The 17,112-nt window shown below is 39.3% G+C and overlaps 3 protein-coding genes across 3 annotated transcripts; all 3 read left to right on the forward strand.

Annotated features, from left to right (window-relative positions):
• Positions 1-3,999: 3,999 nt before the first annotated feature.
• On the forward strand, positions 4,000-9,331 carry LOC308162187 (claudin-10-like; the record flags this gene model as incomplete). Its single annotated transcript, XM_080536306.1, has 5 exons — positions 4,000-4,213; positions 7,925-8,086; positions 8,332-8,413; positions 8,633-8,737; positions 9,187-9,331. 5 exons carry the CDS (start codon positions 4,000-4,002, stop codon positions 9,329-9,331), a joined length of 708 nt encoding a protein of 235 aa, XP_080392432.1.
• Positions 9,332-10,790: 1,459 nt separating this feature from the next.
• LOC308161731 (claudin-10-like) lies at positions 10,791-12,526 on the forward strand (the record flags this gene model as incomplete). Its single annotated transcript, XM_080535793.1, has 5 exons — positions 10,791-11,022; positions 11,400-11,561; positions 11,661-11,748; positions 11,957-12,064; positions 12,334-12,526. 5 exons carry the CDS (start codon positions 10,791-10,793, stop codon positions 12,524-12,526), a joined length of 783 nt encoding a protein of 260 aa, XP_080391919.1.
• A 1,503-nt stretch (positions 12,527-14,029) lies between these two features.
• On the forward strand, positions 14,030-15,340 carry LOC308162777 (claudin-10-like; the record flags this gene model as incomplete). Its single annotated transcript, XM_080536919.1, has 5 exons — positions 14,030-14,261; positions 14,462-14,623; positions 14,710-14,791; positions 14,913-15,020; positions 15,139-15,340. The coding sequence occupies 5 exons, from the start codon at positions 14,030-14,032 to the stop codon at positions 15,338-15,340; spliced, it is 786 nt and encodes a 261-aa protein (XP_080393045.1).
• Positions 15,341-17,112: the final 1,772 nt, after the last annotated feature.

A 17,112-nucleotide genomic window follows, 5' to 3' on the forward strand; every position in this document is an offset into this window, starting at 1 on the left:
CATCATCACAATACATGTAAAAACAAACAGCACAGTACTACACCAACACCTTCACCCTACATTACAAGATTCTCCATACAAACAACAAAACACGAGGAGCATTTTACATAGCGCACATACCCATTGAGATGGCGGCCATGTTCTGACGCACCACCGCAAGTACGGCAACAAGAGAAGGACAAAGAACGTGCAGACCTGCAGTACACCCAAACTCCAAAGGGGGGCTCCAACAACAACCAGGGCTGCTCAAAGCACGGCGAAACTCATCTACATTCACCACAGCTAAACATACATTCCCAACTCTGTTACACATGTCCCCCCATGAATGCATCATCAAAACATTGACACTTTTATAAACAAAATTTCACTTACGCATGTCAACAAAAAGTTCAAAAAATACCAAACAAAAACTATATTTAAACCTCTGTTTTATACTTGTTAATCATCTTATTTTTAAATAGTTTTTAAAATCCTTTTAGTGTACTACACATTTTCATTTCCTTTTCAAAAGTATTCCATAAATTAACTCCTTTAACTGTTATACATCTTTGTTTTGCATTTGTTCTAATCTTTGTTTTCATAAACATACATATTCCTCTGAGTTCATAATTACTCTGTCTAACTTGAAATAGTCTCTGGATACAGTCTGGAAGCATCTTATTTTTTACTTTATACATTACTTGTGCCATTTTGAAGTCCACCAATTCTTTAAATTTGAGATCATAGGTGTTTATGAATAATTTGTTAGTTGGTTCTTGAGCTCTGTTTATAATTCGTATAGCTCTTTTCTGTAGTAAATAAATTGGATTTGTGATTGTTTTGTATGTGTTTCCCCACACTTCCACACAGTAAGTTATGTATGGAACTATTAGAGAACGGTACAATATGTGTAATGAATTTGGATTAAGTATGTCTTTCGTTTTATGCAGTATTGCAATAGACTTTGATATTTTAGTCTTTAAGTAGTTTATGTGTGTTTTCCAACATAGTTTGTGGTCTATAATAACTCCCAAAAATGTGTTTTCATAAACTCTTTCAATTTCAACATTATCTATCTTGATTTGTACTTGACTATTAATCTTTCGATTTCCAAATATCATAAGTTTAGTTTTTTCTAAGTTCAATGACAACTTGTTTGTGTCAAACCATCGTTTTATAGTTTTTAGTTCCGTTTCCACTGTATCCAGAAGCTGCTCCAAATCTTTGCCAGAACAAAATAAATGTGTATCATCTGCAAACAAAACAACATTTAACAACTTGGACACATTGCAAATATCATTGATGTACAAAATAAACAGCTTTGGACCAGCACTGAACCTTGTGGGACTCCACATGTGACCCTTAGCAGTTCAGATTTATCATTGTTTATTTGTACATACTGGTGTCTATTATCAAGATAGTTTCTAATCCATAAATGTGCTATCCCTCTAATTCCATATCTATCAAGTTTTCTTATTAATAATCTATGATCAATAGTATCAAATGCCTTCTTTAGATCTATGAATATCCCTACAGTATAATCTTTACTTTAAATTTTTGTGGATATTTTTTCAATCAATTCCATCACTGCCATTGTAGTGGATCGATTTGCTCTAAATCCAAATTGATGGTCACTCAGTAGGTTTTGTTTTTCTATAAAATCGTCCAATTACATGCTTTGGTATTCACATGTTTATTTCTTTTGTGGTATTCCGCCCTGCAGCTGTGCTGCGACATTCCAACACTGCACAAGATGCTTACAGTTATTACAGTTATTGCTGTAGAACTTGTTACCTTTCAGAAGGACACAACAAGGTGACCTCACTGACAACTACAAATAGTCTGTTTTAGTGAGGAATCAAGGAAAAGAAGCAAACATACGATTTTTATGTAATATTCTCTCGACTAAAAGAGAATAGTAAGGTTAGCTGCTAAATGACTTTTTGTAATAGTTGGGATGTTTGCTCAGAGATGTTCCATTTACGTAGAGACATTGTTTGAGCAGATCCTCAAACACACGGCCCCAATTAAATGAAACTTGTCAAATTAAAAAAGCAAACATGATTGTGTGGGGCAAGTGTCCAAACAAATCTGGACCCTACTGCCTAGCATACTGCCCTCTGCCAATCCTACCCCAATATGAAGATAAATGGCATCAGTGTAGGTAGGCAGATGACAGCCCACTGACACTGCTGGATCATAATAGACCACAGGCTCCATCATGGTGGAACGCTCAGAAAACAGGTGCCAAAGCGGTCCGTCATAGGATTCAATTTCTATGACGTTTTTTTTTCTTTTTAATAAGCGACTTCTTAACTTGTGAGTTTCCTAGACTAGAACTTTACATTTGAAATTAGTACTATTAGTAACGGTTAGTTAGGATCTATGAGAGCTCATTATTTCAGACACTACCCCATCCCTTCATCCAAGTGAATTAGGAGCACTAAAGAGAAAATCACACAGCTTACCACATTTGAATTTCCCTCCACTGATGTGATGTCACCTCATGAGATTTTTCTTTTTTTTAAAGGGACATTAACACAACTCAACAGGGTGGACTGTGACCGCAGGGGACAAACATACAACCTTAATCTTTTATACAAAAAAATTTATTAAAAAAAAAAACTATAGATATTGATCAGGAAAATGAAATAATAATAACATATTTGGAAATGTACATGTTTTTATTAGTTATTTCTTAGATGGAAGTTGAATGAACAACACTGGGGACATGGCAAAATCCCATTTACATCTTTAACCAAAGCTTTTAAAATGTAAAGAATAACAACTTACAATGTACAGAAGCCTGTACATTGTATTCATAATAAATAACAATTGACTATACATGAAAAAAACTAATGGAATTAGTATCTGTCCAAATTTAGACAAAGTACAACATGATTTGTACTGGGGACGGAAAAGGCACCCTGTGTTGCTCATTCCACGAATGCATGATCCTTACAAATTACCTTGTTGTAAAGGTGACTAATCAGGCTTTCCAACGATATTAAATACAAACAGTTTCCGAACCTTTTTTGAGGAGTTTATATCACAAAGTCGTTTTCAAATAATAACTCCACCTATACCAGTTGACATTAATGTAAGTTATAGCTTAATATTATAAGCATCAAACCACTGTAGCCTATTTTACATTGAGTCTCTGTACATTTTAAAGGTGGATTGGTGTTTACTGTTAACCATTTAAGAGCAGTAGCATCTTATGGTCATTGAGTTTTTAAAAAGTACATATAACTCAGAATGTATGAATAATATCAAAATCATTTGTGAAAGTTAATTAATTTGAGTAAGTCTGCACATTCTAAAGTTGGTATGGTGGGTCTAGAAAGCTATAAACGGATGTTAAGTAAACGTTTCCCACTGACACCAATGTAAATTCATAATGCTTGTAACTGAAAATTAATTAAGTTGAATTTGAATTTAATTAAAATTGTCTTAGGTAGAAATTAAAAAGACAATGATTATAGATCTAAGATGTTACTGCTCGTAAACTGTTAAAGCAACTTAATTTACCTGAACACAGCTGTTTGATTTTTTAAATGTGTTTTAAGCTACAGTATAAACATTTCAATTGGTATAAGTACAAACTTTCACCCAAGTTGCTTAATTCTGTATGTATAAATAGTTGAACTAGTAACTGGACTTTGCCACATTGCTCCTTGTCTTTAGGATTACTGATTACTCTTTTATTTTGTTTATGTTAATATGATACTTGACCTCACCCCAAGACCAAATCAGGTGAGCACAAAATACACAAAAAAAGGAAAAACCTGTTAAAAAGATGCCTATTCCATATTAATAACTAACTGTCAGTTGACTCTTTACTATTTCACTTTGTGCATCCTTCGCCTCAGTAAATGAACCAAGGGGAGATGTCCTGTGCGTAAATCATCTCTGTGGAACACATGTCCTCAGTGTAATTTGTTCGCCTGGGGCTTTTTACTTCTTTTTTTTAGTCAAACTAAAAAGGCTTTACAAATCTAGCAATTCACCCTTCCCAAAATGTCGATCATGCAGATCCTGGCTTTCCTGGGTGGCCTGGTGGGTCTGGGTGCCACCATTGCTGCCACGGTGTCCAACGAGTGGAGGGCCACCAGCAGGGCATCCTCTGTCATCACGGTGACATGGGTGCTCCAGGGACTGTGGAATAACTGTGCCGGGAACGCCATCGGAGCCCTGCACTGCAGACCACACCACACTATCTTCAAACTAGAAGGTAAAAAAAAGGTTTCTCCATCAACATCACACTCATACATTGGTGCCATAATTATGGTAAATGACAACAACAAATTACCAAATTGTATGTAGAGCAAACTGAGCAAACTGAGCAAACTGTAACTTGAATTTCCTCACTGAATATACACTATAAGGTTAACTTTCACATGATATCCTTGTGATATTGTTGTTGCTGTGTCATGGTCATAGTATCCAATAAGAAGACATGAAACTAGCTCCTTTCACTGTAACTAAGAAATAATTATGTTTCCACATGTGCATTAGATACTGTGTACCAGAGGGGTATTCCATCAATGTCGCTAAAAGACAATCCAGGCTGATTTTGATAAATCCAGCAAGGTTTATTTAAAAATTCAACCTTATTCTCGCGAGAATTAGGATTTTAATTTAGTGACGTTGATGGAATATCCCTCAAGATCTCCTGTTGTCGTTTATGCCGTCCACAAGGCCGTATCTCTAAGTTAAGTACGACAGAGATCTATGTAATTAACCTATGTATTAAAGCATGATCATCTTAATTCATTTGTGAAACAATCTACTTTATAAAGGACATAATGAAACTGCACCATTTAGATATTCAACACTAATTAGACCTCAACTATCTATAAATCATTGTTTAATATCATTGAAATATACATTCAGATCAACACTTTATTAGGAACACTATACTAATACTGGCTAGGGCCTCTCTTTGCTCTCAAAACAGTCTCAATTCTTCATGGCATTGATTCCACATGTTGGAAACATTCCCTTGAGATTCTGGTCCATGATTACATGATTGCATCACGTAATTCCTGCAGATTTTTCAGGTGCACTTTCAAGTTGTGAATCTCCTGTCCAATGTATGCCAAGAAAACATTCCCCACACCATTACACCACCTGAATGAATGGGAAGGTGCACATGTGTTCCTAATAAAGTGTTCGGTGAGTGTAGTACATAACTTCATAGATTAATTTATTCTTGTGCATCTACGAAAGAGTTTCAAACAAGAGTGTGTTTGAATAGTGGGCTTTCGAATAATTGATGATTCATATTGAAACTATCACTTCATGTTCTTTTGCTCTTCTGTGTTGTAGGTGATGACACAGAGTTTTTCTGTGGCCAATGTATAACCCTTAGAAGGAAAGGTTAAACTGAGAGAACACAAATCCCAGTGGTTCCTGTATCACCAGTGTTCATGCCAAATATAAACTTAGTCAGTGAGAGACTGAGATACTGTAACATACAGTTATGAAAGGAGCCACCTTTACTGTACAACTTCCTCTCAATAAACTATAAATCAAGCACTGTGCTTTGCATAGCCCGCATGGTATTAACTACGTTTCAGCTGTGTTCACTGTGTGTTCACTGTTCACATCTGGTGACACACCAAAAAAGTGGACAACATAATTTAATTAGTAATTGAAAAAAAAACATCAATACGGAATAGATGTTCACAAATTCCCAGTAACATATTCAGTAGATTATTCTGCCGTATTTAGTTAGCTCTTTGTCTTTCTTGTCTCAATTATGTGTGCTCCAAACAATTGTACTGCGCTGCACCAATTGAGAGCATTTGCTCACTCAAAGCTACCTCCAGTGGTAGTGTTTAAAACTGTGTGCATGTACACAAGTGCAATAGTTTACCACTAGATGGGCCTGTAACATAACAATTTAAAACAATTGGAGGAAGATGCCATTCCTTTGTATGAATCTGCTGCACTATGGCAAAGCAATATTGTATCTCCACTCTGTGTTTGTTTTAACTTACAGTTATGAAAGGAGCCGTGACATTTACCCTGACATTTATCGTGACAGCCGTGACATTTTCATCTGTGTTATATCTGTCATGTCTGTTGTCATGAACATGGCACTTTTAACCACAGTGTCGTCCACTCACCAATACTGTACCCATTGAGCTGCCTCCTCTCACCTCTGTTGTGTCTGAAGCAGCAGGCCATGGTGTGAGTGATGAGTTAATGAGTGATCAATGCTATTTTTGACCTTGTGAGAAACTTCTAGTTGGCACCCTCTTTTGTTATTACTTAATCTCTATGTATGTGACCATGTCATGAGCAGGCTATGAGACATCTGTGATCCGGTCATTATGACACATACACTGTTCTTCATCTGTAACCTTTGACTTTTCAGTGCAGTCACCCTCACCTATCACAGTGACAGTGACGTCACTCTCACAGTGTCAGAGTGACGTGTGTAAGTTGAGGGGGCAGAGGAAGCAATGGTCCATTGGTCAGTCGTTGATAATGAGGTCTAAACCCCTCCCTGCTGAATATGAAACAGTGGAGTCCAGAACATATTAACCATCAATCCCCCATGACCATTTAACCCTTGAATACTGCTGAAGGAGCCATCACTAGGGAGTCTCTTCGACAAGCTTCATTGGCCAGAGGACCATCAGTCACTCCGCTCCTCTTCGCATCACCTTTGAAGTTCCCACTGACTGAGGTAGCGCTGGTGTGTTGTTCAACATGAGTAACATGGTGACCGAGATTATGGCCTTTATTTTGACCACCTCTGGCTGGGTCCTCATCTCCTCCACCTTGCCCACGGATTATTGGAAGGTCTCGTCACTGGATGGCACGGTCATCACCACAGCCACTTACTGGTCCAACCTCTGGAAGGCCTGTGTCACCGATTCTACAGGCGTCTCCAACTGCAAAGACTTTCCTTCTATGCTGGCATTGGACGGTCTGCTCTATGTTTATTTCTTGTCGTTGGGAAAGTCTTTGATATTTGATATAGATACTATGTATTCATTTGGCCTTCCGTGATACAAAGTTTTACTGTGGTTCATTGTAGACACTGAGCCAATGTATGTTCTTCTAGTAAGTAAAGTAAATGATCAATTATAGTATTGAACTTGCTTTTTAACAGGTTTTCGTTTGCAAAAATATATAATTGACAACCAATGCATGGTATACGGTATTTTACAAGCATGATATAGAGATTAAAGTAGATTTCCTGGTGCTTATTTAGACAGCAGCGTTAGCAGTGTTTCTGCCTCTGTCTAGTCACAGTATCCTGGTCCAGTATGAGGGTCAGTGGATCCGCCACCTCTCTCTCGTGCTTTCCACCACAGTTCAATTTCAAGCGTGTAAGTCTCAAGCGTGCAAGTGTCCAGTTCTTGCAGGGCTAATAGATTTGTGGGGAGGCACAATGCAAACATTCTCCTCGGAACAACTCATTTACCTTCAGAGATGTCAATGTTTACCTAACTTCTTGGGGGTTGAAGGCTATAAATTTGATTTACTGAGAGCTCTGGGCTGTTTCTCCCATGGTTGACTAGTTTCAGGGGTTAACCACCAAGCTAATATTTGCCTCTAAATCACGTCTCAAAGGGAGCTCTAATGCTAAGGCTGTGAGCACCTTAGTGCACACCTTCAGTATGTGCTACTTAGAAACAATTACTGGTTGTGCTGACAAATTATAGGTACGGTAATGTGTTTGGAGCCAATGTGTTGCCCAAACAGTTAGCAAAGCAAATTGCAATGGTGTATTTACATGTCATGTCTGTACAGAGAGGTAGGGAGGGGAAGGGATTGAGGAAAAGGGCTGTCTCTCATCTTAACAATGTCTCTGCATTTCAGTCGATACATTTAGTGGTTATACTGTAAGTTATAGACGTTTATTGACTATGTATATGCAGCAGCGGTGTCTTGAGTTTGCTTTGCTTGTGTTTTGTTCATATAGGCTACATCCAGGCCTGTAGGGGTCTGATGATTGCAGCTGTGTGTCTGGGCTTCTTTGGGGCCATCTTCGCCCTAGTCGGTATGAAGTGCACCAAAATTGGGGGAACTGACCAAACCAAAGCCAGGATTGCCTGCCTCGCTGGGATCAATTTCATATTTAGTGGTAATTATTGTTATGTCTTAGCCAGTATCAAGGTACTGTATTGGCATTATCTGTTAAATCTACAGCCCAGTACGATGGTGCATGCCAAGTAATCGCAGGGTCCCTGGTTTGATTCTGGCCAGTGACCTTTCCTGCATGTCATCCCTCCTCTCTCTCACCTGACAATCTCTCCTGTCTCTATCCCAATAAAGGTGAAAAAAAAAAACAGTCTACAGCCCTGACCACATTATTGTTTTGTTTTGCAGGTCTCTGCTCCTTGTCTGCCTGCTCCCTGTATGCACACAGGATAACATCAGAGTTTTTTGACCCGATGGTTATGTCTCAGAAGTGAGTAACTTATTTGATCAGACAGACTGTACCAGTGGAGGCTAGTGGAGGTTGAAATCAAAGGACGGGCTCATTGTAATAGATAGAATGGAATGAGTATGTTTGATCCATGCATTACAATGAGCCCGTCCTCAGATGTTTGCCTCAGCCAGCCTCCCTTGGAGTGTACAGTGCATGACATGGTCATGTTGTTGTTAATTAACTTATTCTTGTTTCCAGGTATGAATTGGGAGTTGCCCTGTTCATCGGCTGGGCGGGTTCTGTCCTGTGCATCCTAGGAGGGGTTGTTCTCTGCTTCTCTATAGCAGATGGTTTCAGTAGAAGGTGTGTCATTGATATAACACTGTAGATTGTATTTGAAACATGACTATGCTGTAGAATAATTTCATTGAATCACATTTGCTGTTGTCATTGTTCTTCCAAAATTAAAGACATGCTATTACAAGGGAGACTTAGTATGCTTTGGCATATTTCAGCTTTTCTCAAAACCAGTCTCAAATTCCTATGATAGAGAAACATCCTTATCATCTCTCTCTCTCTCTCTCTCTCTCTCTCTCTCTCTCTCTCTCTCTCTCTCTCTCTCTCCTCTCTCTCTCTCTCTCTCTCTCTCTCTCCTCTCTCTCTCTCTCTCTCTCTCTCTCTCTCTCTCTCTCTCTCTCTCTCTCTCTCTCTCTCTCTCTCTCTCTCTCTCTCTCTCTCTCTCTCTCTCTCTCTCTCTCTCTCTCTCTCTCTCTCTCCCTCTCTCTCTCTCTCCCTCTCTCTCATGTCCCTAGCCGACCAGGCTATGCCTACAGAGGAGCTGCCTCCCATATCTCTTCCCACCCCAGAGGGCATGCACATCCTGCAAACCAGAGACCTCCACCAGACTACAGCAACTCTTCCAGAGTACAGCACTTTGATAAGAATGCATATGTATAGGGGATTAGAGGAGAAACAGAGCCAAAACAGTAACGTGGTCTTCAGAGGACCTCACATCTATTACCAATAGGGAGACAGAGATTGTCATAAGACTGGCTGGTAACCTGTTGTGAGACCATTGGCCAGTAACAGACCATTGGATATTGGATTCAGTCCTTTACTCCTTCTCATGTCAAATATACAATAGGTCTAAGAGTCCTGTATTGTACTGTACATAGTGGAAATCAAAGACCATCCAGAATTTGGATATGCTGTATTTGCTTTATGCTTTGAAATTATTACAGGCAAAATAGAATGAATTGATAATTTATTTATAGTGTTGCATTATATTGAATTGCGATTTTCCTATGGTTTTGATAATAGTATTTGACATTAAAGTGAGAGTATGAGAATTGGTGTCCTGTTGTGTCCTGTCTGTCTCTTTAACTGTCTAACTAAGTCAGACATTAGAGTGTTGTTAATCTATAATGACAGAACATTTAAAATGATGTTTAACATAGACAGATCATGTTTCTAACCTGCGTTTACATGACATACGCTTCTGTAACCATTAACTATGTGTAACTAAAAGGTTACAGTATGTCCCTTTTACATCACATATACTTTTTCAGATATTCGTTGTTAGATGTTCGTTTGTTAAAATGCTAACTCTTTATGGTCCTTGTTACGACCCCATATGTGTTCTAGGGGATACGGGGTCTAACAATTAAATAAAACCGGGGGGACAAGAATCGGAGAAGGAAAATATAAAATAAACAAGATTTATTGTACAAAGGTAACATAAACAGGTTTCTGTGAAACTCTTAACTGAAAACTACTCTATAAAAAAGGAGAGCGAATGAATCTACACTATTAATAATAAACAATAAAGTAAATTGACAGGGCTAGTGGCAATCTAATCTAAGTATCCAATGAAATACAACTAAGACTAAACGACTATGAACCTAAGATTAATAAACACAAAGTACAAAACTAGGATACAAAACTACAGCTGTAACTAACAAAAGAAAACAACTATAAAGTTGTTGTCTGGCCCACTGGCACCAACTGAGTAACAAAACACACAGAACTACACACTACGGACGTAACAGTCCTATTTCAACTGCTGTCTAACTAATATTGACAAGAAACTGAATTGCTGCTGATGGGGCCTCTCTGGTACTTACTTCTAAAGTTGCAGCCACACTTCTGAGTGTACAGTAAACAACTTCCATGATAGGATGGACAATACAGAGCCCACATCAATACTCCAACTCCACCTTGTCCCCAACACACCAAGTCATCCTGTCGTCACAGACCGGTTGTCACCCACTGAGACTAGAAGCGTCAATATCCTGCCACACTCCTGACATCACGTGTGTGAGTGTCCTGTATCCCGATCCGCTACTACCACCACACACCTTGTAAGGAGCTACTAGGAGTAGTGGGCTAGATTTCTTTTGGTATCTGACCAGGAGACATGAGGAAAAGGCTCATCCAGGTGTTTGGGTTCCTGATCTCATCGCTGGGATGGCTGTTTGTGCTGTGCACCATGGCCATGGATTACTGGAGAATCACCCAGATTGGTGGCCAGGGAGGCTCCTATATTATCAAAGTGGCCTGGTACTGGTCCAACCTGTGGAAGGACTGCTACACTGACTCCACGGCCATTACCAACTGCAGGGACTACCCTGTGCTGTGGTCCGTCGCTGGTAAGTTCTCTGTTCACACCTCTGACCGGATAACAAACACTGAGCCCCAAATTGCTCCCAATGAGTGGGCTGGTGCCTTGCATGGTAGCTTGCCACCATTGGTATGTGAATGTGTGTGTGTGAATGGGTGAATGAGCGCTTTGGAATAAGGCTGGGCCTTATATAAGTGCAGTCCATTTACCATTGACAATTATTGTTTTACAATATCCACTTCAATTCATTGAATCTCTTCAATTCATTGTCATTAAGAACAGTTTGCAGTGATCTTTAAATTAATTGTGTTCCCATCTATGCTGTAACAGTACAAACAAACACATTTGATTTGCTTACTGGAAGTACAATGTTGACACTAATAATGTGTATATTTCCTTATACAGAATATATCCAGGGAGTGAGAGGACTGCTGATGTGTGGGCTGACCGCTGGTTTCTTTGGTGTAGTGTTTTGTTTTGCTGGTATGGACTGTACTTACATCGGAGGAGGGGAAAAGACCAAGGATAAACTATTACTTGCAGGATCAGTGTTTCACTTTGTTGGAAGTAAGTGCAAGTACATATTGGGCTTTCTAAATGACAGTGTCTAAATGACAATGTTTTGCCCTCAACATTTCTTTGTTTCACCGAAACCTCTTCACCCAGGTGTGTCAGACATTGCTGGATACTGCTTATATATCAACAGAATCGCCAGGACAACCTTTGCTGCCTCTTTACAGAGAGGAACCCTGAGGTAAGATGGAGATTAGGAAACTATGTAACACAAACTATAGGCCTATTTCTTTCATTACAGAGCCAACTGTGAACACTGCATCTGTTACTGTCCTGCAATACATTTCAAATGTAAAATCTAAATCCAAACAAAGTCATGTCATGTCATGTTTCAGACTTGCAAATCAACATTAATTGTGCTGATTTTTTGTTTTCTACTCAACTCTAAGGTATGACATAGGAACCCCCATATTTCTGGGACTAGTGGGGAGCTTTTTTATCATCCTGGGGGCCATCCTTTATGCTGTCACTGTCTACAAAATCCTCCTCCCTAAAAGGTATTATACATTAAGAAAACACAATATGTTTTGGACTGATCCTTTCATCAGATTAATTTCTTTGCATTGTTTTCTTGTGTGGTAGTGCATGTGGCCTCACATTAAATATCATAAAAGCTTCTGATATAAGGACTCAGAGTTCAGTTAGCAAATAATGTTACCTTTATATTACATTTTTTTTTGCCATTTAGCAGACTCCTTACAGCGACTTACTTAAGTAAGTGAATCATCTATCCATCAGTCATAGCAAGTGTTGTGTGTCTCCTTAGCAAAGTGGTGTATGCCTATGGAACACGGACATACATGGGCGCTCAATCCGGAGGGAGGACCCTCTACACTGGCTACTACAGACCCTCCAGACAGTACGGATCCTACGGCTCAGGGAGATCTGGCAGCTCCAAACTCTCAGAAATATCCCGGACAACACCTGAGAAAATACCAGATAGAGATGCTTTTGTGTAGACACAGACCTGCAACATAATAGTCTATAATGGACAATTATGAATAACCACAGTCTTATTCATGTTTTGTACATAGTTTTATTTTCTCCCTTCAATTGAATGTACATTGGTTTTGCACCTGCTATCCCAGCTGTTGTTGTTATTGTTTCCTCAATCATACCATACGATATACCCATATTCTGCATTCTTGTAAAATGCAACCCGAGAGGGATGGGTTTTTGTGGTAGCATGACTTTGTATGCAATTGTGTCAATGCTGTAACATTGTGTGGTTTTGAAGCCACTGTCATTGTGATTGTTCATGAATTTATAAATGTGACTTTGAATATTCAATTGTATCATTGGAGTCAGCTTTGGACTAATTCATCAACATCCTTCCCTGCACTAGACAACATACCCGATTTACCCCATGTGGGCTTTCACTTACAGTAGTGTAGATTGGAACTCTTTCTAGGGTTTTCACCACCCAGCACCCAACATTACACAAGTGCTTTGCATTATCATGCTATTTTAGATCTAATCTTAATTTCAACCTCTGGCCTTGAGATATTCCACACTGATCCATCATCAGGATTCTTATTTGGACTTTATTGAATCTATTTATTATTCAAATCTGTCAGACATGTATAGCATCTGAAAAACTACAGCTTTGAGAAGCTGTCATACTGTACTGCCAATGCCCAATACTTATCAGTAGCATGTACAGCAGAAGTTCCCATCATCTTTGTTTTGCGAAACCCAAATTGACATCAATAAATTCCTAGTACCCCAAAAACTTGATTGCGGCTATGCCAACACATAAGAATGATGTCCAAGTGTATTGTAATCACCTCAAAGACAAAGGATTTAAATGCAACACTGCAATAAAAGCTACAGATACAATTTACAGACATTGTCTATCTTCACACAAAATAAAAAATGTTAGTTCTTATTTCTCATATGATAAGGTTATTTTTGACCTTTGAAATCAGAGACAAATTGTGAAAACAACAATTTTACAAAACCTTTCAGCATAGCTTCTGAAACTGATGAAAAGGCACAACGAGACATTCAATTAACAAGGCCTGCATTGTACACAGAACTAACTTAATCGTGTTTCTTTCATCGTGGCCCTATGTATTATATCAATAACAAACATGGTAGGCATACCCTCAGCCGTCAGCATGACCTTCATGGAACAAAATCATGGGTCAGCAAATACTCCGCCTCTCTCCTTCCCTCAGTATGAAGGAAGTGTGATGATGTACACAATGACAGTGTTGGAGGGTAGAGTGCAAACAGAGCTGTGTGTACATCATTGTCTACAGAGGGTTGTGTGTGTGTGTGTGTGTGTGTGTGTGTGTGTGTGTGTGTGTGTGTGTGTGTGCGTGCGTGCATGCGTGCGTGTGTGGGTGTGTGTTTGTGTGGGTGTAGTTTGTCTTCAGACAGAGGGACAGCAGTAGCTATTCTATCATCTGTTGGCCTCTTTTTCCTCCTGTCCGGTTGCTTTGCACACAGAGGCAGCCATGAATTTCAGGACAGTGGTGATGTATATGGAGATTGGTTGCTTTGTGGTCTGTGTGTGTGGATGGATCCTGGTCTGCTCAACGATGCCCACAGAAATCTGGACCTGGTCTGAGGTAGACAGCATCGTCCTGACCACGTCTAACTACTTCTCCAACCTTTGGAAGGACTGCATTTCTGATTCAACTGGAGTGTCAGACTGCAAGGGTATCCCATCGATGCTTGCACTCAACTGTAAGTGACTTATTTTGTTTACATTTATAGCATAACATAAAATAATAACACAATATAACATGATAAAATACATTTATTATAGTTTTGTATTCATTGTAAAGATGAAATGTGGTGCTGTAAGAATATATGCAAAGTGAATTGCACAGTAAACATATATTTTTAACACTAAATCATACTCTCTTCTTCTCCTTCATGGACAGGGGACATTCATATGTGTCGGGCTCTGATCATCACCTCTATCATCTTGGGCTTCTTCGGGGCAGTTCTTATCTTAGTGGGGATGAAGTGCACCAAGTTAGGAGGGTCAGAGATTGCAAATGCAAGAGTGACTTTTGCTGGAGGGATGAACTACTTTATCGCAGGTATAACCCTATCTCATTGCTATGGTCCCTCTGATTGTTTAGTTGCCTGCAGGTTAACGTCTAACAATCAATATATCTTTTTCTAGGGTTGTGTTCTATGATTGCATTCTCTTATTACGGAAACAAAATAAGAGCAGAATTTCATGACGTCAATTATAGGGAACAAAAGTAAGTATATGTCTATCAATAATGTAGTGTGTATAACTCTGAAAGTCCAATATTACGTGTTAGGGGTTTAGATTTGTAACACGGTGGCGTATGGTGACTTACTGATTGTATTTGTTTACAGGTTTGAAATCGGAGTAGGTGTGTTCATTGGCTGGGGAGGCTCCACCCTACTTGTTGTTGGGGGCCTTATTATTAGTATCTTTGCAGGGAAGGAAGGATGCAGATCAAGGTGTGTGTTTCACATATATGTTATTACTACTCTAGACTTATTTATTACTACTAGTAATCTGCACAATGCAAGGACACTAATGATAATAATAATATCACCGCTAACTCAACCATTACAGCTCAAAGGACAAAGGCTTACCAGCCTACCAGGTCGCTGACCCCTTTATAGCCGCTCCAGCTAAACAAACCTACATAGTGTCACCACCACGCACAGAAGGAGGAGAGAGCAGGAAGTCCAGGACCAGCAGAAGCAGCAGAAGCAGCAGTGCCTCTGGGATCAGCAAGAGCAGCAAGACGTCAAGTTTGAATGCTTATGTGTGACCTGTTCCAATAGTCAAACAGAATGCACAAGGATGTGCTTTGTAAACCCAGGGTCATATTTATAATGCTGTTAATTGCTTTAAACTCTCAATTAATCCCAGGAACTGCAATGACTTGATTGATTTATATAAGTGTCAATTTATTTTGATGTTGTATTATATCCCATGTCCTGTTATATTGTATATTAATGACACTGGGAACAGGAAACTGTGTCCATATTAGATTGTTATTGCATAGGCCCTCTTTTGACAATAATTTACTTGTGACTGCATGAGCCAGACAGCATAACTGGAGCATACAAAAGTGCTCAAAACCAGGGCATGAATACCAAGAAAGTGGACACAGATTGCTGACAACAAATCAGCTGAACTATTCAGTTTAGCATGAGGGTGACTGTGGTTGACTACTAAATCTGACTGATGAGAAATTAGAAAGATGTTATGTTTGTTTGCAACATGACAAGGTGTACATCTTGAAGGTTTATTTTTTCTGTGTCTCAAATTATTGTAAATAAATTAAAATATCCTCTCAACAATACATTTGTCACTGTCTTTGATAAGTGCATGTGCACTTAAAAAGTGATGCAAACCCCACACAGAAACCCGATGCATGGATTGTTAGCAGGCTCACAAAACAAGCTGTGTTCGATGTGTCTTTGATTTTCAACAACGCTTAGCTCAAGCTTTTATTTTGAAGTTGCGAAAAACTGCCGACATGTTTGCTGTAATTATATGACTTGGCAGTAGGCAGTCTTCACTCAATGCTCGTCTCATTCACAGAACAGAATGGGTTGCTTGCACTGTTTGATCGCAACACTAATTGAACCCATTCTCAGACAGCTCATACAGAGGGGTCTAGAGGCAACCTTCTTTAGGGGTCTGGTAACAGAGTGTTTCGTCGACAGGGGTAGCAGAGTTTTGGACTGAGGTGGCAGCTTGCACTAAATCGACAGCAAAAGTGTGGCCCCCTCTAGCGGTTGTGGCCTTAAACAACCGCATAGACTGTTTATGCCAGAGGCCGGACCTGCCTACCTACATCAGCTTTGGAAACTCTGCAAGCAACACAAATGGCCTTCTTTCCCAACATAAAATGTGTGTTGAAAATGTTTATAACACTTCCAGTGACAACACTGTGCCTGCGAAAGGTCATTCTCTGCCATGCGAAGGCTCAAAACATAGCTCAGAGCCAGCATGTCCAATGAATGGCTCACAGGACTGGCTCTAAAGTGAACATTGACATGGAGAGAGTTCTCAGGTGGTAGGATGCCTTTGACCACAGGAGGATGCAGCCAGCTAGCCTGCCAAAAGGTAGGCCTAATGCATTTTGTGAAGATTAGTAGGCGTATACCAATATTTCCCTGTCGCATTTGCACTAACAATCATAACTGATGTGTGTATATCTGTCTTTCTTATTTTATGTAATTGCAGTGAGCCTAGAAGTGGAGAGGAACACATGTCCCATGTCCTCAGTGTTCATTATGTAAATAAGGATTCACATGGGAAACATGTAGCCTAGGCCTACATGTGTTTGTTTCAGTCATAACCATTGATATTTCGTGAGTTTAGAATTATAAGGTTCTATCTCCGTTTAGGGTAGTTCAGAGATATTGAGTGTCAAAGTTTTTACATTCCATGATGTTTTGTGAGATGGAACCTTTGTATTTTATGAATTACTAACTCAAAAATGGCAACATTTAAGAAATACACAGGCATTAATAAACACCTAATGGATCAGATTATGTAAAAAACTCAATTTTGACAAACATTTTGACA

The sequence above is a fragment of the Nansenia antarctica genome, assembly GCF_963989245.1.
Source record: "Nansenia antarctica genome assembly, chromosome: 7".
Classification (NCBI taxonomy): Eukaryota; Metazoa; Chordata; class Actinopteri; order Argentiniformes; family Microstomatidae; genus Nansenia; species Nansenia antarctica.